The sequence below is a fragment of the Acanthochromis polyacanthus genome, chromosome 12 (assembly GCF_021347895.1).
Source record: "Acanthochromis polyacanthus isolate Apoly-LR-REF ecotype Palm Island chromosome 12, KAUST_Apoly_ChrSc, whole genome shotgun sequence".
Classification (NCBI taxonomy): domain Eukaryota; kingdom Metazoa; phylum Chordata; class Actinopteri; family Pomacentridae; genus Acanthochromis; species Acanthochromis polyacanthus.
Genome location: NC_067124.1, coordinates 41,365,029 through 41,385,906, shown reverse-complemented (window position 1 = coordinate 41,385,906; position 20,878 = coordinate 41,365,029). Strand labels below are relative to the sequence as shown.

Here is a 20,878-nt window from a genome sequence, read left to right as displayed (position 1 = left end):
GGTGTTTTCCTGCCACTGTCTCCTTTGGGCTGCTCTGGGGGTCAGGCATATGGGTTCTGTAAAGCGTCTTGGGACGATTTGACTGTAATTGACGCTATATAAATAAAATTGAATTGAATTGAACTTCAGTGACAGCAGAGATGCGCGGAGCCTATGGTGAGGCATCTAGGCCATCACGGACTACAAGCCTGCGCCACAGACCTGCGAAAGCAACATCTCTCTGCTCAATAACCTGAACCGCATGACCAGATTCTGTGCCTGTCTGCAGCCAGTGTGAAGAAGGTGCTCTCCACCATCGACACTCGGAAAGCAGCAGGCCCAGACAACATCCCTGGCAGTGTGCTGAAAGACTGTGCAGAGGAGCTGAAGGATGTCTTCACAGACATCTTCAACACTTCCCTGGAGCAAGCCATTGTTCCATCATGCTTCAAGACTGCCACCATCATACCTGTACCAAAGAAATCATCCCCATCCTGCTTTAATGACTACCGCCCTGTAGCACTGACACCAATCATTATGAAGTGTTTGAACGACTAGTCATGCCACATATCAAATCCCCCCACTCCCACCATGGACCCCTTCCAGTTTGCATACAGACCCATAAGATCTACAGAGGCTGCAATCTGCTCTGCTCTCCACCCAGCCCTCACCCACCTGGGCAATAAGGACTCATATGTGAGAATGCTGTTCATGGACTTCAGCTCAGCATTCAACACCATAATACCACAGCAACTCATCTGCAAACTGGACAAACTGGGACTCAGCACCTCACTCTGAACTGGATCCTGGACTTCCTCAGCCACAGGCCACAAGCAGTGCGAGTTGGTACTAACACCTCCAGCAGCATCACCCTGAGTACAAAGGCCCCACAAGGCTGCGTGCTCAGTCCATTGCTCTTCACTCTGCTGACACACGACTGCACGCCAGCCCACAGCTCCAATCACCTGGTCAGGTTTGCTGACGACACAACTCTGGTGGGCCTCATCACCAAGGGCAATGAGACACACTGCAGGGAGGAGGTTTCACTCCTGTACACATGGTGTGGGAACAACAACCTCCAGCTGAACGTCAGCAAAACCAAAGAAATCATCATCGACTTCCGGAGAGGCCACAACCAACACCTGCCACTGACCATCAACGGTGCTGCTGTGGAAAGAGTGAGCAGCACCAAATTCCTGGGGGTGCACATCAGTGAGGACCTCTCCTGGACCGCCAACACCACCTTCCTGGTCAAGAAAGCTCGGCAGTGCCTCCACTTGCTGCGGAGACTTAAGCAAGCAAGCGCCACACCATCTGTCCTGACCACTTTCTACAGGGGGACAATTGACCGCATCCTCACTAGCTGCATCACTGTGTGGGGTGGGAGCTGCACTGACTACAGCAGGAGAACCCTGCAGCGCATAGTGAATGCAGCTGGGAGAGTCATTGGCATAACTCTCCCCTCCATACAGGACATATACACAACCCGCCTCACCCGCAAAGCACTCACAATTGTGAACGACACACACCGTCCGGCACACAACCTGTTCAACCCCCTGCCCTCCGGCAGGAGATAGAGGAGCCTCCGTTCCCACACCACCAGACTCACCAACAGTTTTATCCACCAGGCTGTAAGACTGCTGAACTCCCTCCCCTCTACACCCCCAGACCCTGCCAGCAGAACCAACCGATTGGCTGGAGTATTTGTATAATTTGTGTGTTTTGTTGTGTCTGCGCACTTTACTGTTTGTCCTGTCTTTACACTTGTCCGTATGGGACAGCAGGGAACGCAATTTCGATTCATTTGTATGTTTAATGCATGTGAAGTAATTGACAAATAAAACTGACTTGACTAATCCTCTGTTCATGTCCTGGTGTTTTCTCCCCTCCAGTCTTTGGTACCTAAATTAACCTTTTGTACTTAAACTAATCTCCTCGACCTAAACTAGTCTTATCTAAACGAGTCTCCTCTACATAAACTAGTCTTTATTATCTAAACTAGTCCTCTATCCTTGCCCTGGTGTTTTCTCCCCTTCAGTCTCTGGTATGTGTTGAATTCTTGAGTCCCTGCGGTGACCTCATGTCCTCTACTGCTGTCTGTCTGTAACCTGTCTGTACGTCTGTCTGTACGTCTGTCTCGTGTTCTGCAGCACACATATGACCCTCCTCCTGCTCCTCTACACGTGTTCCTGGCTCGCTCACGTCTGACTCGGCCTCCTGAAGCTGGCAGCCATCAGAGCATTCTGGGTAATTAATTTCCTCTGTGGGTCCGGAGGTGTTGACTTTGGGTGGGAGCTGGAGAACGTCGGAGCGTCACCAGAACTAAACTCAGATCCATCAGGTTCCTCAGGTTCACGGTTTCCAGGTACGAAGCAGAAAACGATCCTCTAAAGTCAGAATCAATCAAATCGGCCTGTTTCTGTTGGACGACGTGTTCATCCATTAAATTATATTATTACAATCAACACACTGTAAAACTTGGAGGTTTCAAATCTTTTAACAGTCCCTGGTGTCAGAAGATTCTTCCCTGTTTTTTTAATTACAAATAATAGCAGCTGTTAAAGAAACAGAAAAAAGTAGAATTTACACATAAACTCTGAACTAGTCTCCTCTACCTAAACTAGTCCTTAATATCTAAACTAATGTTACCTAAACCAGTCCTTAATATCTAAACTAATGTTACCTAAACCAGTCCTTAATATCTAAACTAATGTTACCTAAACCAGTCCTTAATATCTAAACTAATGTTACCTAAACTAGTCCTTAATATCTAAACTAATGGTACCTAAACTAGTCCTTAATATCTAAACTAATGTTACCTAAATTAGTCCTTAATATCTAAACTAATGTTACCTAAACTAGTCCTTAATATCTAAACTAATGTTACCTAAACTAGTCCTTAATATCTAAACTAATGGTACCTAAACTAGTCTCCTCTACCTAAACTAGTCCTTAATATCTAAACTAATGGTACCTAAACTAGTCCTTAATATCTAAACTAATGTTACCTAAACTAGTCCTTAATATCTAAACTAATGTTACCTAAACTAGTCCTTAATATCTAAACTAATGGTACCTAAACTAGTCTCCTCTACCTAAACTAGTCCTTAATATCTAAACTAATGTTACCTAAACTAGTCCTTAATATCTAAACTAATGGTACCTAAACTAGTCCTTAATATCTAAACTAATGTTACCTAAACTAGTCCTTAATATCTAAACTAATGGTACCTAAACTAGTCTCCTCTACCTAAACCAGTCCTTAATATCTAAACTAATGTTACCTAAACTAGTCCTTAATATCTAAACTAATGGTACCTAAACTAGTCCTTAATATCTAAACTAATGTTACCTAAACTAGTCTCCTCTACCTCAAATATTTATCTCTACCTAATCTAATCTTTAATAACTGAACTCATCTTCTCTACCCAAACTAGTCTTTAACATCAAAACTAATCTCTACTTAAACTAGTCTTCTCAACCTAAATTAATCTTTTACTAATCTTAATCTAATCTCATTTATCTAATTTTCTCTACCTAAACTAATGTTCTTTACCTTAATCTTTTCTACCTAAACTAACTTTTTTACTTTAATCTTTTCTACTTAAACTAATCTCTTCTACCTGAACTAATCTTATCTAAACTAGTGTTTAATATCTAAACTAATCTCCTCTACTTAAACTAGTCTATCTTTAATATCTAAACTAGTCTAAAAAAGACCAACATTTGTACTTTTACAAAAAATAATTTATTCTTTTCTGATATGAAACAGTTTTACTGGATTTAAATGGTCCAAAATACAGACTTCATAGATATTAGAATAGACAAGTTTTTGAACATTCTATCATTTTTAACACATTTTTAAAAATTATTATTATTGTGAGGTAAAGTTGTGTAGATTGAATATTTTAAACTAGTATTTTAAAGATGCTTTGGGTTTATTGAATTTTAGGAAAATTCCAGAAAAAAGTCTGATTTTACAGATGAACTGAATAAAAGGACCTAAAGCTGATCTGCTGCTTTATAACGTCTGACTGGAATAAATCACAGCTTTGTTTAAGACCCATTGTTCAGTTTTCAGTGTTTCTAATGTTTGTTTTTCTGCTCTCTTTGCTGCCAGACTTTCAGTTTTCTCGTTGTTTTTTTTTACGGTGAATATTTCAGTTCTAGTTTTACTCCCAGCTGGATTTTAAACATAAAGATGAAGCTCAGAACCAGCAGCTCTGTGATGGCGCTGAAAAGTTGGTTTTGACTCATTTTTCTACTTTTTGTTTCTCGCTTTTTTCATTTTTTGTCTATTTTTGTCATTTGTTCATTTTATTGTAACTTTGTCGTCAAATTTTCTCATTTTTTGTTTTGTTTCGTGCCGTTTGTCTCATTTGTCATTTTATTTCTCGTTTGTGTCTTTTTTTAAATATTTTGTCTTGTTTTTTTGCCTGACTTTTTTCAGTTCTCATGTTTTTCTCACTTCGTGTCTCGTTTTTGTCATTTTTTGTTGTCTTGTATCTTGTTTTTGTTGTTTTTGTCGTCTTTTGACTTTTGTCGTCTCGTGTTGTTTCCTTTTTGTCTTGCTTGTGTTTTTTGTCTTACTTTGTTATGTTGTGTTTGTTTTGTCCCACTTGTGTTGTTAATCTGTGTTTTTGTCATTTTGTTTCTCACTTTTGTCATTTTTGTGTCTCATTTTTGGTGCTTTGTAACTTTTGGTCTCTTGTTTGGTTTCATGCCGTTTGTCTCGTTTTTGTAATATTTTGTCTTGCTTTTGTCGTTTTTGTAATATTTTGTCTTGCTTTTGTCGTTTTTGTAATATTTTGTCTTGCTTTTGTCGTTTTTCATTCTAACTTCTAAGTTTGAACAATAAAAGCATCATTTTATTTTGAAAACCACACAAACAGCTGATCTTCACCACATTTTAGAGTCAAGCAGCAGAATTATTCCAGAGTAAAGCTGCTTTCTTTCTTTCTTTCTAATTCAGAACAGATCTGCTGCTTCCAGAGCTCCGTGGTTCTACCTGCTGATCCCGGATCTGATTTTTTTTTTTGCCAGATTTTCATGTTCTGGTTCCATTTATGGGCAGAAGTTTCTGAGCTCCTTCTGAGATTTATGTCTGTTGTTCTGAGAGGCATTAAAACCATCAGAGAGGCATCAGACTTTCTGTAAAACCCCGAAATGTGGCTGAAAACCTGAACTTCATCTGAGCTGAAATCTCTCAGAATGTTCTGAAACCAACCACAGAATGTGGGGATAAGTGGAGTCTATGATCAGGAGGCTCTGGGCTGTAAATTCTGCTGCTTCTGATGAAGGAAAATATCAGATTTAAAAGGCTGGAGTCGCAGCAGAAGTTAATATCCAGGACGATCCTCCCACCTCCTCCCCACTCAGACACGATCCTCTGGAGGCTCAGACTGATCCAGACCGAGCTGAGGGCTGAACAGAGGTCAGAAGTCCTGAAGGATTCTCTCCAGCTGGAGATAAAGAACAAACTGTGGTCCTGTCTGAGGAGGGAAGAAGATTTGGAGATTTTAAACATGGGACCTGACCAGTCCGTGGATTTTTATTTTTTCCCCGTTTCTGGGATGAAATTCTTGTGAAGTAAGCAAATCTTTAATATTATCAATCATGAAATCTTTATTTTATAAATCTGTATAATAATTGACATTTAATATGTAGATGTAGAAATGTGGATGATGATCGTGCTTTACGCGTTGATTTGGACACCGGAGGCCTTCTTTTCTTACGCTGCAGTTTAAAGTGTTTTTAGCAGCGTGTCTCACAAAGAATCGTTTCTTCCACAGTTTAAAATTTATGTATTAAACTCATAAATGATTCAACCTCCTTAAATTAAATATTCATTTTTGTTAAGAGCCAGAATTACTTTTATTTATTTTTTGTTTTGTTTTAACGTTTGCGCATTTTACGTGTCGAAGATTTTCTCTGGGAGGATCGAAAACTGTGGAAACTTCCCGATGGTCGAGGCCCGGCAGAGACTTTATTTAAAGCGAGCCGGTACCGTTTGGAGGCGCGCAGCTCCGCGGGGTTTCTGCTGCTCCTCCACAGTTCAACAGCAGCTCTTAACGCGGCACCGCGGCCGCTTCTGTCCGACTTCCCGCGGCGGCTTTGAAGCGGCGACAGATTCCATTTCTGGAGCTGAGCTGTGCCAACAACTGGAAAAATAACTGTCTGGAGTTTTACTTTACGCTCTAGAAAAAAAATTACACGAAATTAAAACTAAATAACGCCAGATTTCCAGTCCGCATCCAAACCAGCGTTGCGTAAAATTTGTGCGTAAAAACGTAAAAATAAACGAAAACCTTTCCCCTTCAGATTCGCTCTAAGTTCCTCTTTAGACCAAGTGTTCAACTGTTGACCTTCAGAAGAAACAGCAGGTTTGATTTACGGCCTTCAGTTGGAGCCTTCCTGCTCTGAAAACCCAATTATTTCCCTAAAACCAGAGCGCAGAAGCCTCCTGGTTCGGAGGATTTAATTCATCTAGAATGTGGAGAAATCAGTCAGAGACTCGTTCTGTTGTTCTGAACCAAAGAAACAGAAATGAACGAATCAAAGCTTCAGGAAACTAAAACATTTGGTTTTTGTCTTTTGCTCCTTCTCTCTCTTTCTTCATCCATCAGACTCTGATCACCTTCACATCTTCCTTCATGGAGCTCTCTTCTTCTTCTCTACCTCCACCCTCTCCCTTCATCCCTAACTCCTCCCTGCCCTCCTCCTCTCCCTCCATCTCTCCGTCTCCCAGTTGGACCTCCACGGTTCTGTTCTGCTCCCTGCTGTCTCTCCTCTGTCTGCTGGGGATCTTAGGGAACATCTACACTCTGGTTCTGCTGCTGAGGCGTAGGAGGAGAAGAGGACTTCTCTCCAGACTTCCTGTCCCGTCCTGCCTGGCCGGTTCCTCCCCTCCTTCCTCCTCCTCCCTCCACCTCCAGGTTCTGAGTCTGGCCCTGGCCGACCTGCTCTACCTGTTCACGGCTCCGTTCATCGTGTACGACAGCCTGGCGTCGGGTTGGGCCTTCGGGGAGCCGGGCTGCCGGCTGCTGCTGAGCCTGGACCTTCTGACCATGCACGCCTCCATCTTCACCCTCACCGCCATGAGCCTGGACCGGTACCGGGCCGTGGCTCGGCCGCTGCACGCCTCTTCCTCGTCGTCGTCGGGCCTGCTGCGGGTGGGGGTGTGCTGGGGGCTGGCGGTGGCGCTGAGCCTGCCCATGATGATCACGCTCCACCTGGAGGACGGGGAGGACCAGAACCAGGACCAGCTGTGTGTTCCTGCCTGGGACGAGCAGAGCTCCAAGGCCTACCTCAGCGTCCTGTTCTGCACCAGCATCCTGGGACCGGGTCTGGCCATCGGGGCTCTGTACGCCACCCTGGGTCGGCTCTACTGGGTCTCCCAGACCCGGCCGGCCTGGGCCAGCGGGGGCGGCGCCGCCTGTGCCCCCAGAGCCCCCAGACCCAAAGTCCTGCTGCTCATCCTGGGCATCGTTCTGGCCTTCTGGGCCTGTTTCCTGCCCTTCTGGGTCTGGCAGCTGCTGCCTCTCTACCAGCCCGACATGCTGCGGACGGTACCGGTGGGAACCCAGGTGACGGTGAACCGGATCCTGACCGGACTGACGTACGGGAACTCCTGCGTGAACCCGTTCTTCTACACGCTGCTGACCGGGAAACGGAACCGACAGGCGCCGGCATCGGCCAAGCAGCTCTGCAGGAAGAGCAGCCCGGACCAGTAGAACCGGACCAGTGGAACCCAGAACCGTAGAACCCAGAACCATAGAACCAGACCAGTAAAACCGGACCAGTAGAACCCAGAATCATAGAACCAGACCAGTAGAACCAGACTACAGTAGAACCGGACCAGTAGAACCCAGAACCGTAGAACCGGACCAGTAGAACCGGACCAGTAGAACCGGACCAGTGGAACCCAGAACCGTAGAACCCAGAACCATAGAACCAGACCAGTAAAACCGGACCAGTAGAACCCAGAATCATAGAACCAGACCAGTAGAACCAGACTACAGTAGAACCGGACCAGTAGAACCCAGAACCGTAGAACCGGACCAGTAGAACCGGACCAGTAGAACCGGACCAGTGGAACCCAGAACCGTAGAACCCAGAACCATAGAACCAGACCAGTAGAACCGGACCAGTGGAACCCAGAACCGTAGAACCAGACCAGTAGAACCGGACCAGTAGAACCCAGAATCATAGAACCAGACCAGTAGAACCAGACTACAGTAGAACCGGACCAGTAGAACCCAGAACCGTAGAACCGGACCAGTAGAACCTAGAACTGTAGACCCGGACCAGTAGAACCGGACCAGTGGAACCCAGAACCGTAGAACCCAGAACCATAGAACCAGACCAGTAGAACCGGACCAGTAGAACCCAGAATCATAGAACCAGACCAGTAGAACCGGACCAGTGGAACCCAGAACCGTAGAACCCAGAACCATAGAACCAGACCAGTAGAACCGGACCAGTAGAACCCAGAACCGTAGAACCGGACCAGTAGAACCAGACTACAGTAGAACCCAGAACCGTAGAACCGGACCAGTAGAACCTAGAACTGTAGACCCGGACCAGTAGAACCGGACCAGTAGAACCCAGAACCATAGAACCAGACCAGTAGAACCCAGAACCATAGAACCGGACCAGTAGAACTAGACCAGTAGAACCGGACCAGTAGAACTGGACCAGTAGAACCTAGAACCATAGAACCAGACCAGTAGAACCCAGAACCGTAGAACCAGACCAGTAGAACCTAGAACCATAGAACCAGACCAGTAGAACCGGACCAGTAGAACCAGACCAGTAGACCCCAGAACCATAGAACCGGACCAGTAGAACTAGACCAGTAGAACCTAGAACCATAGAACCAGACCAGTAGAACCGGACCAGTAGAACCAGACCAGTAGAACCTAGAACCATAGAACCGGACCAGTAGAACTGGACCAGTAGAACCGGACCAGTAGAACCCAGAACCATAGAACCAGACCAGTAGAACCGGACCAGTAGAACCAGACCAGTAGAACCTAGAACCATAGAACCGGACCAGTAGAACTGGACCAGTAGAACCAGACCAGTAGAACCAGACTACAGTAGAACCGGACCAGTAGAACCCAGAACCGTAGAACCGGACCAGTAGAACCTAGAACCGTAGACCCGGACCAGTAGAACCGGACCAGTAGAACCTAGAACCATAGAACCGGACCAGTAGAACTGGACCAGTAGAACCAGACCAGTAGAACCCAGAACCATAGAACCAGACCAGTAGAACCGGACCAGTAGAACCGGACCAGTAGAACCTAGAACCATAGAACCGGACCAGTAGAACTGGACCAGTAGAACCGGACCAGTAGAACCCAGAACCATAGAACCAGACCAGTAGAACCGGACCAGTAGAACCAGACCAGTAGAACCCAGAACCATAGAACCGGACCAGTAGAACTGGACCAGTAGAACCGGACCAGTAGAACCCAGAACCATAGAACCGGACCAGTAGAACCAGACCAGTAGAACCCAGAACCGTAGAACCGGACCAGTAGAACCGGACCAGTAGAACCTAGAACCGGGTCTGAGGGCCGTCTGGACTCCAGGGTGTTGGAGATCAAAACTTTAGAGCTCCAGAACCAAAGACTTGTTGCAGAACTGAGAAAAGCACTTTGCATAAAAACCAGAAGAGAAGCAGCAGAACGACGGTCTGATGAGAAAAGTGATGAAAACGTTCCAAAGCAGAGATTTATTAAAACGTCTGAGGAGCAAACAGGAACGTTAAGACGACTTTTTCCTTTTAAAGAGACGAAACGGTTCTTCATCCTTTTTCAACGTTTAATGATAAAACATTTTTTAAAAGGCAGCAGAAACCAAGTTTACAGGAAAATTATCATTAAAATGTTTAAATTATTTGGTTTTGCAGCAAAAACAACTTTCATTGAAATCAATCCTGACAAACTAGATAAGTAGAAGTTTTTTAAACACTGCATCAGTTTCTTTGACAACAATTTAGCAAAAAAGACTCTTTCATGTCAAAGTGAAAACAGATTTCTATGAAGTAATATTAATTAATTAAAACATGAAATCAGTGATTGACTTTAAAATCCTTTCAAGTGACTCAAAACATTAAATCCGTTCTCACTTTGACATGAAAGAGTCTTTTTTTGTTTAAATTCTGATCAATCTTTTTGATGATCAATCATCCTCTCCTTGATTTCTAGGATTTGGTTTCAAACTCCACCCCTTAAAGTGACTGAAAACATTTAACACTCGAAACTGTTTTCACTTTGACATGAAAGAAGCTTTTTTATGTCAATTATTGTAAAACAAAAAGCAGTCATTTCTTCACAGGTCTTTCTAAAAACTGTTCATCTCTTGCTAAAAGCATAAACAATAAACCACAGCAGGTTTACACGATGACAATCAGCTTTTTAAAGGTTGAATGGTTTTTTTTTCAGCTTTTTAAAGGTTGAATGTTTTTTGCAGGTTTTTAAATGGAGACGAACGTTTCATCCATAAACTGAATATTTCAGGAGAACCAGGAACTTGAAGACGTGGTCGACACTTTTCTGTTTGTTGACTCAAAGACCTTCTTTAACCGTCTTTAGTTTCTCCTCATGAACTCTGGAAAAGTTTGATTTTATTCTAATAATCTGAATTTGAAATGTGAGTTCTGAGAACGAGGCGGAGCTTCTCCTGATGTTTCTAATGTCTGATAATAAAAGAACGTCTGTGTGAGATTCTCTGGACGTTTAAAGTCGACGTGAAGCCGAATGTTTCTCACGCTGAAGCCAGATGTGAAGAACCTGAAGCAGAAAGAGGCGAGAAAGGTTTGGTTTGTGTCCGACTGCAGACGAGAAACTGTTGAAAGGAAAAGTGAGAAGCAGAAACTGTGAGGGTTTTAGAGGAACGTTTGGGGTTTTAAAATGCTCAGTGTGAGTTTATCTGGTCTCTGCTGGGACAGAAAGCGGAAAAAACTGAAAATCTGGAAGCAAAAGTGTAAAAAAAAACATTAAAAAGGATTTAATACTGTAATGTTTAAAAATACCTGCAAAATAATGCATTTAAACTGATTAAATGTGAATCTGTACTTTTATAGGGGCTTAGGTTTCATATTTTTATAATCAAATGTAAAATTATAAATGATAAATGATGGCTCAATTACTGCAGAAAAAACAAAATAAAAAATGCAAAAACAGCATCAATAGACTTGAACCAGAGAACAAATGATTTATAATTTTACATTTGCTATAAAATATGAACACTAACCCGTCATTAAATACAGTTTCACTTTTTTCCAAACATTAACAGTATTTTTTTATTTTTTGCTATTTTTGTTTTGCAGCAAAATTAAAATTGTGACGTTTTCTGACAATAATTTACAAAAAAGATTCTTCAGCATCCCTTAATTTATTTTTTAAAATTACAGTATTAAACTTTATTAAATATTTTTGGGAACATTTGCTGCCAGATTTTTACTTTTTAATCTGTTTATCATAATTTATTATCTTCATGATAATAAGAGAAAATTATAAGAAATATTCCCATCCTTAATTATTTTTAGTAACAGTAAATATCTGAAAATAAATTTTGTAATTTTGTCCAAAAAGAATCATTATTATGTTTTTTCAGTTTGCAGCAAACTAAGATCTTTTTATGTAATTTCACAAGTTTTAATTGAACAAAAAAGGAAAAGAGGCTATTTTTAATCCTTTGTCAACAATTTTCTTTCAAAAAATTCAAAACATTTTAATGAATATTTAAAGTAAAAATCATGTAGTTTTATTTTCCATTTTTTTAAAGAACAAATGATTTTTACTTTCGGGTTTAGTTTGGATGGAGCACGCTGATCTGTGTTTCTACACGGATTATTTCATTTTATTTCAGACGTTTAGTTTGGACCATCTTTTGGTTTCATTTCCCTCCATGTCGGGTCTCTGGACTGTTTTCCTCTCAGACTGGAATGAATCTGCTGCTTCTGGATGGATTTTACATGAAGTCACAACAGAAGCGCCTCCTGTGGAGACGCCGCTCGGCATTCTGGGTAAAACCTGCAGGTAACTGAAAACACATGGAGGCTCAGAAACAACAGGAGGAGAAACTCCTCCAGAAAATGTCATTACATGGAAGCAAAACTGACGGTTTATTACAGGGAAATATAAATATTTCACTTCTGAATATTGAACTAGTGAAACACTGCAGTGGGTCATAACTTTAATAATTAGAAATAACGATAATAATAAGAGGAAGAATTAATAATAATAATCAGTCCTTGCAGGTGTTTTTCCAGGTTGTTTCTCCCTAAAACGGCTGAACTCACAGCAGCTTTTCTAAAAAACTGGGATGAAAGTTGTGATTTTTAAGCTTATCGTGATGAAAAAGCAGGAGACAGTGACAGCTGCTCAAAAGTTGAATTTTTTTCAGGTTTTAGAACACGTTTTGATGAACAATATTTACTCCTAAACTAATTCTGTAAGACGTTCCAACCCATTTCCATAAAAGCTGGAACAGCAGCCAGATGAAGTGTTTGGTAGATTTAAGGCTCTAAATGATCATTTGCTGCTGAATGAATCCTTTTGGACACATCTGTCAGTGGCCTAAAAAGTTCATGTCACATCCTGGCACACGCGTGTTCACACACACACGCTCACGGCTCGTCACGTCAGTTAACAAGAAGAGCAGAGAGAGCAGAACTCCACCAGCACTGTTCATTACCTGACCTTAACCTGAGCACAGGCGTGTGTCATACATGTGTACGTTATGTACACATCACGTGACCTAAACATGTAGCAGGCGGCTCAGAAACACCCCCACAGTTTAATCAGCTGTTCCTTGGATCATTTCTGATGGATAAGTCCTGATCAGTCCTCAGAGGTGGATTTGTAGAAGGATCACAATCAGCTGATGTAGTGTTCACTGGTTGTCATGGTTACAGTGACACTTGGTCCTTGTGTCATTTCTGAGCTTCCCTGAACCTTGAATCCAGATGTTTTATGCTGACAGACGGTTTTACCACCGACAGACTGAATATTCTAGAACATGGTCAGAATGGAAATATTTTTAGGGATTCTCTTCTCATTTCATAAATTCACAAATAAATCCCTTTTAGCTGTTTTTTTGTAAGAATTCTTCCTCAAATCCCAAAATATGAATTCTACTAGAAACCAGCTCAACTCTGGGTTGTTATGAGGTTCTTTATGAAGTTCTGCAGGAACCTCTAGAACCTCGGTGCTGTTCTACCTGAGCTTCATAAATTCTCCTTCTGTCACTTTCCTGGAAGCTCCAGCATCTTTCCAGCGCCCCCCCCCCTGCAGGTGCCCCTCCCCTGGGCAGGAAGGCGCCCTGCCAGGCTGACGAGACGATTCCAGAGCGGAGAACAAACCCCTGCTGAGGCAGAATGAGGCTCCAGGTCTGTCCAGACGTTCTCTACAATCCACTCTCCATCTGTTTTCCTTCTTCATCAGCCTCTCTCCGTCCTGCTGCAGTCTAAAAATGCACTGATTTAACTTTAAAAACTTCCTGGTTTAACTTTAAAAACTCTCTAAAAACTCTCTGGTTTAACTTTAGAGCGGAGGTCTGAGAACCAGAATTATTTCTGGAGGTTTTCTGTGGGTTGGACACCATAAACTGACTGTAAATATGACGTATACATAAACACACACACACACATATATATACTGTATGTAGTCCTCTTTTTTTCAGTTCTAGAATTTCCCTGTTTTTTTCTAATAACTTTGCTTTCAGATCTACAGTGTTCTTTTCTATTTAACAGGATTTTTTTACAGTGTCCGTGATGCTCCTCAGCTCTGAATTATTGCTGAAGCTCCAACATCTGTATCTGAACCCAAACAGGCCAAACTTTACGACTTTACGCCACACAACATGAAAAGCAGCTTGTAATTCTCGGTTTGACGGTAAACTCTCAAACCGAGCCTCCGACAGAGCCCCTTTGTTCGGCTCCCTGATTCCACAGCTCCGTGTGAGCCGCGGCCTTCAGGCGAGGCCCTGGAGGTTACATCAACGACACACACATTAGCCTCACACCCGGCAGGACGGCAAACACACCGAGCACACCGAACACAGCAGACACTCTGCTGTCAGCTCAGGCGTCGACGCTCCGCCGACCTCCGACCCTCAGAGCCGTCTGTTCACGCTGGGAGGTCAGAACAAAGGCCTCCAGCTCCAGAAACAACCCGAGGCCACATTTCTGGCTTCACTGCAGCAGACAAACTAAATAAATCTCATCCAACGCGGAGACCAGCAGCTTTTCTTCCACTCTGACGTTGAGACGAAACTCGAGAAACACGAAGAACCAGGAGAAGATCAACCAGAAATTAAACACAAACCAGACACAAAACTACGGAACAGAGAACCGAATGAATGAAAAGTGAACGTGGAGGTTTGATGTTAGAGCAGGGGGGTCCAACATGAGGCCCGTGGACCAAAAGCGGTCCTCCAGAGGGTCCAACATGAGGCCCGTGGACCAAAAGAGGTCCTCCAGAGGGTCCAACATGAGGCCCGTGGACCAAAAGCGGTCCTCCAGAGGGTCCAACATGAGGCCCGTGGACCAAAAGCGGTCCTCCAGAGGGTCCAACATGAGGCCCGTGGACCAAAAGCGGTCCTCCAGGGGGTCCAACATGAGGCCCGTGGACCAAAAGCGGTCCTCCAGGGGGTCCAACATGAGGCCCGTGGACCAAAAGCGGTCCTCCAGGGGGTCCAACATGAGGCCCGTGGTCCAAAAGAGGTCCTCCAGAGGGTCCAACATGAGGCCCGTGGACCAAAAGCGGTCCTCCAGAGGGTCCAACATGAGGCCCGTGGACCAAAAGCGGTCCTCCAGAGGGTCCAACATGAGGCCCGTGGACAAAAAGCGGTCCTCCAGAGGGTCCAACATGAGGCCCGTGGACCAAAAGAGGTCCTCCAGAGGGTCCAACATGAGGCCCGTGGACCAAAAGCGGTCCTCCAGAGGGTCCAACATGAGGCCCGTGGACCAAAAGCGGTCCTCCAGGGGGTCCAACATGAGGCCCGTGGACCAAAAGCGGTCCTCCAGGGGGTCCAACATGAGACCCGTGGACCAAAAGCGGTCCTCCAGAGGGTCCAACATGAGGCCCGTGGACCAAAAGCGGTCCTCCAGAGGGTCCAACATGAGGCCCGTGGACCAAAAGCGGTCCTCCAGAGGGTCCAACATGAGGCCCGTGGACCAAAAGCGGTCCTCCAGAGGGTCCAACATGAGGCCCGTGGACCAAAAGCGGTCCTCCAGAGGGTCCGACATGAGGCCCGTGGTCCAAAAGCGGTCCTCCAGAGGGTCCAACATGAGGCCCGTGGACCAAAAGCGGTCCTCCAGAGGGTCCAACATGAGGCCCGTGGACCAAAAGCGGTCCTCCAGGGGGTCCAACATGAGGCCCGTGGACCAAAAGCGGTCCTCCAGGGGGTCCAACATGAGGCCCGTGGACCAAAAGCGGTCCTCCAGAGGGTCCAACATGAGGCCCGTGGACCAAAAGCGGTCCTCCAGAGGGTCCAACATGAGGCCCGTGGTCCAAAAGCGGTCCTCCAGAGGGTCCAACATGAGGCCCGTGGACCAAAAGCGGTCCTCCAGAGGGTCCAACATGAGGCCCGTGGACCAAAAGCGGTCCTCCAGAGGGTCCAACATGAGGCCCGTGGTCCAAAAGCGGTCCTCCAGAGGGTCCAACATGAGGCCCGTGGACCAAAAGCGGTCCTCCAGAGGGTCCAACATGAGGCCCGTGGTCCAAAAGCGGTCCTCCAGAGGGTCCAACATGAGGCCCGTGGGCCAAAAGCGGTCCTCCAGAGGGACCGACATGAGGCCCGTGGGCCAAAAGCGGTCCTCCAGAGGGTCCGACATGAGGCCCGTGGTCCAAAAGCGGTCCTCCAGAGGGTCCAACATGAGGCCCGTGGACCAAAAGCGGTCCTCCAGAGGGTCCAACATGAGGCCCGTGGGCCAAAAGCGGTCCTCCAGAGGGTCCAACATGAGGCCCGTGGTCCAAAAGCGGTCCTCCAGAGGGTCCAACATGAGGCCCGTGGACCAAAAGCGGTCCTCCAGAGGGTCCAACATGAGGCCCGTGGACCAAAAGCGGTCCTCCAGGGGGTCCAACATGAGGCCCGTGGACCAAAAGCGGTCCTCCAGAGGGTCCAACATGAGGCCCGTGGACCAAAAGCGGTCCTCCAGAGGGTCCAACATGAGGCCCGTGGACCAAAAGCGGTCCTCCAGAGGGTCCAACATGAGGCCCGTGGGCCAAAAGCGGTCCTCCAGAGGGACCGACATGAGGCCCGTGGGCCAAAAGCGGTCCTCCAGAGGGTCCGACATGAGGCCCGTGGACCAAAAGCGGTCCTCCAGAGGGTCCGACATGAGGCCCGTGGACCAAAAGCGGTCCTCCAGAGGGTCCAACATGAGGCCCGTGGGCCAAAAGCGGTCCTCCAGAGGGTCCGACATGAGGCCCGTGGGCCAAAAGCGGTCCTCCAGAGGGTCCAACATGAGGCCCGTGGACCAAAAGCGGTCCTCCAGAGTGTCCGACATGAGGCCCGTGGACCAAAAGCGGTCCTCCAGAGGGTCCGACATGAGGCCCGTGGGCCAAAAGCGGTCCTCCAGAGGGTCCGACATGAGGCCCGTGGACCAAAAGCGGTCCTCCAGAGGGTCCAACATGAGGCCCGTGGGCCAAAAGCGGTCCTCCAGAGGGTCCAACATGAGGCCCGTGGACCAAAAGCGGTCCTCCAGGGGGTTCAACATGAGGCCCGTGGACCAAAAGCGGTCCTCCAGAGGGTCCAACATGAGGCCCGTGGGCCAAAAGCGGTCCTCCAGAGGGTCCAACATGAGGCCCGTGGTCCAAAAGTGGTCCTCCAGAGGGTCCAACATGAGGCCCGTGGTCCAAAAGTGGTCCTCCAGAGGGTCCAACATGAGGCCCGTGGACCAAAAGTGGTCCTCCAGAGGGTCCAATCCCTCAAAGTGTAAAAATTACAGAGAAGACATTAACTGCAGATTGTAAATTAGTAAAACTATAAATTTAAAATCCTTTCTAGACCATGACAAGTTGTTTGGATCAGAAAGTAAAATACTAGATTGTTCTTGTGTCTCATTTTATCTCATATTTAAAATATTTTGTCTCGTTTTTTGCTGTTTTTTTAATGACTTGTCTGCCTCATATTTTTGTTGTTTTGCGTTTTCTTTTTGTCTCATTTGTGTTTTTTTTCCTCTTATTTCTATGATTTTGTGTTTCACTTTGTTTTTTTTGTCTTGTTTTTGTCATTTGTCCACTTTTTTGGTTGCTTTGTGTCTCATTTCTGTGATATTTTGTCTTCTTTTTGTCTTTTGTCTTTTTTTGCCTGACTTTTGTCATTTATCTCATGTTTTTGTCGTTTTTGTGTTTCCCTTTTGTCTTGCTTGTGTTGTTTGTCGTTTTTGTTTTGTTTCCCCTTTTGTCTCATTTTCTAATTTGTGTAATTTTTTCATTTGTCTATTTTTTGCCACTTAACCGTTTCGTCTCTTTTTTGTTTTGTTTCGTGTCGTTTATACCATTTTTTTCATTTTGTTTCTTGCTTTTGTTTTTTGTGTCTCATTTTTATAATATTTTGTCTTTTTTTGTTGTTTGTGTCTCATTTTTATAATATTTTGTCTTTTTTTGTTGTTTGTGTCTTGTTTTTATAATATTTTGTCTTTTTTGTTGTTTGTGTCTTGTTTTTATAATATTTTGTCTTTTTTTGTTGTTTGTGTCTCATTTTTATAATATTTTGTCTTTTTTGTTGTTTGTGTCTTGTTTTTATAATATTTGTCTTTTTTTGTTGTTTGTGTCTTGTTTTTATAATATTTTGTCTTACTTTTGATAAAATGACAAAAAACAGACAAAATGACAGAAATGAGACAAAAATGTCCAAAAGATAGACAGACCAACAAAATGACACCAACAAGACGCAATTCAGAAATGAACGGCAAAACGGAAAAAAGTAGACACAAAACTACAGAACAGAGACAAAAGTGACCCAAAGATGGACAAATTCACAGAAGAGACAAACGACACGACTAAAACGAGACACAAAACCACAAAAATGACACAAAATTGTCCAAAAGAGGGACAAAGTCACAAAAAAGGAGACAAACGAAACACGACTGAGACAAACGACAAAAACCGACACGAAACTACAAAAACGACACAAAATGGTAGAAAAGAGACAACACTGTCCAAAAGAGGGACAAACACACAAATGAGACACAACTGGGACAATAAATGACAAAAAGTAGACAAACACAAATCCTCCTCTCCTGGATCCAAATCATACTCAGAGTTCTGCCGGTTCCTGTCAGAGTTCTGCTGGTTCCTGTCAGAGTTCTGCTGGTTCCTGTCAGAGTTCTGCCGGTTCCTGTCAGAGTTCTGCTGGTTCCTGTCAGAGTTCTGCCGGTTCCTGTCAGAGTTCTGCTGGTTCCTGTCAGCATCGGATCAGAACCACAGAAATCCTAGCTGTGCTGCTAGTTGTTGGTCCGTGTCGCCTCCTGCAGTGTTCTCACCTTCCACCGTAACCTGGAGACCTCCAGCCAGGTAGAAACCCAACACCTGAGCAACCACAGCCTGGTTCTGGTTCTGGTGGGCGTCTCGGTTCTGCTCACAGCTCTGAACCATCAGCGTTCCTCACAGCTAAAAACTCAACTAAAGCTGGAAATTTACACTAAAAAAGGTCATTTCTGCAGAACGGTGTTTGATTTCCTTATTAAATCGACATAAACTCGTCCAGCTTCATAAAACTCAACCAGAGCACGTTCAGGAGTGACGGTTCTAAATTATTCTGGATATTTTGTTCCTCATCTGAACACTTTCAAGTCTAATGTCTTCTACTGTTACCAAGACAGAAAACTACAGAAACGAGACAAAACTGACACAAAGTCGCAAAAAAGAGACACAAAACCACTAAAAACAAACAAAACCACTAAAAACAAACACAAAAACTAAAAATAAACACAAAACCACTAAAAACAGAAACAAAACAACTAAAATGAGACACGAAACCACAAAATTTATTCTACTAAAACCATGTTTTTAACAACAGTCCTTCAGAACAAATTCTATTTTTCTATATTTGGGTTCACTCACACACAGGAAATAATCCAATAAATAAAAAACTCAAATAATAATCATAATATACAAACCCAGATATAGAAAAAATAGCAAAAAATAAAACTAAACAAAATTTTTTCAAATATATACTTATTTGAAAAATAAAACTAAAATAATAATAATCAAATATAAACCCAAAAATAGAAAAAAATAAGCAAATAAAATCAAAACAAAATGATATAATAATAATAATAATAATATATACATCCAAATATTAAAAAATCAATGAATAAAATAAAACTAAAATAGGATAAAATATATAAAGATGAGGAAAAAGTATAATAAAATAAGCAAAAATGTTATCATATATAAAACCAAATATATAGAAAATGAGAAAAAGTAAAAACTAAATAATATTCATATACACACAATAATAAAAATGAGCATATATAAATAATATAAAAATTTATAAAATAACAAAATAATTTGGAAACTGAACTAATTTTCATGTTTTCTGTATTTATTTTCATAATAATTTCTGATCCAGACTGCAGATTTGTGGCTGCAGCTTTAATAAAAGCAGCTTTGTGTTTTTAATAATTAATGCATTAAAGGTTTAATTACAGGATTCGGTTTCTTTCTGTAAAATCCTGCACAGCCTGGAGGTCGAGCACGAGAATCATCGATCATCTCAGCAACACATCGGCCTCATTCTGGTTTTATTTCCAGAAAATCTCCAGCAGGAACCAAACCTTTCGAGCAAATTAAAGTCTGAAGTCCTACCTGGACCTGAGGCGTCCTGCAGCTCCACGCTTTCTCCGTCTCTAAGGCAGGAAGGAGGGGCATGCGAGGCGGCATGCGAGGCGGCAGGAGAGGCGGCATGCGAGGCGGCATGCGAGGCGGCAGGAGAGGCGGCATGCGAGGCGGCATGCGAGGCGGCAGGAGAGGCGGCATGCGAGGCGGCAGGAGAGGCGGCAGGAGAGGCGGCAGGAGAGGCGGCAGGAGAGGCGGCAGCAGGTCACCTGAAGGTTGGTTTGTTGCTGTGTGGCGCCTCCTGGTGGCAACAACAAAAAAAATCAGTGAATTTCCTCTTCTTTTTGTTTTAAAATCACATTTAACACACTCGAAACATCAGGGAAAAAACATATTCACTATTTTTTATCTTTAATATAGTCTGTTGTTCATATAACAGCAAATATCTGTAAAATATTTATATTTTTGCTGATTTAAAACCAGACAAATTCTATTTTTGACACTCATTGCAAAAAAAACATAAAAATGCGTAAAACCAATTAAATTTTTAAAAATCAATTTATAATTTTTGATATTCAGAACTTTTCTTTCATATGACAGCAAATATCTGTAAACAACTCAATTTTTAGCTGATTTAAATACAGTCAAACTGTATTTTATACAATTTTCAACAAAACAGAAAATATGTCAAACAATTTAATTTTTAAAAAGTATTTATATTTTCCTTTCAAATAACAGCAAATATTTGTAAAATAATTCCATTTTTGCGGACTTAAATACAGTAAAAAATAATCATGTGACGGTCAAATCTTTGCATATTATTTACAGTTTAAATCTGTTCTTAACATCTAAATCATTACTTTATCTGTGACTTTTCTCCTTCCTATCTGTAATTTAAACATGGGGCAGATCAGTGCACAGGGCATTAACTTGAAATGTTGCACATGAAAATGTATAATTTTGAACATTATGTTGAAATACTACAAATAAAAGTGGAATATAAGGAAGTAAACATGATGCAGACGTGAAGAAAAAACAGAACTGGAAGAGGAAATCTGATCCACAACCTCAAGAGATAAAAGTATAATCTGATAGAA

At 43.5% G+C, this 20,878-nt stretch overlaps 1 protein-coding gene and 1 long non-coding RNA gene across 3 annotated transcripts; both read left to right on the top strand.

Moving 5' to 3' along the window:
- The first annotated feature begins 5,371 nt into the window (after positions 1 to 5,371).
- Positions 5,372 to 10,737, top strand: uts2r3 (urotensin-2 receptor 3). Its single transcript, XM_051957213.1, has 2 exons — positions 5,372 to 5,568; positions 6,606 to 10,737. The coding sequence occupies exon 2, from the start codon at positions 6,633 to 6,635 to the stop codon at positions 7,710 to 7,712; it is 1,080 nt and encodes a 359-aa protein (XP_051813173.1). The 5' UTR covers positions 5,372 to 5,568; positions 6,606 to 6,632; the 3' UTR covers positions 7,713 to 10,737.
- A 3,654-nt stretch (positions 10,738 to 14,391) lies between these two features.
- LOC127536541 (uncharacterized) lies at positions 14,392 to 14,868 on the top strand. Of its 2 annotated transcripts, none has more exons than XR_007945568.1 (3): positions 14,392 to 14,425; positions 14,468 to 14,677; positions 14,720 to 14,868. It is a non-coding gene; the product is annotated as an uncharacterized LOC127536541 (long non-coding RNA). The 2 variants fall into 2 exon arrangements; XR_007945567.1 differs by having other exon boundaries at positions 14,393 to 14,425; positions 14,468 to 14,551.
- Positions 14,869 to 20,878: the final 6,010 nt, after the last annotated feature.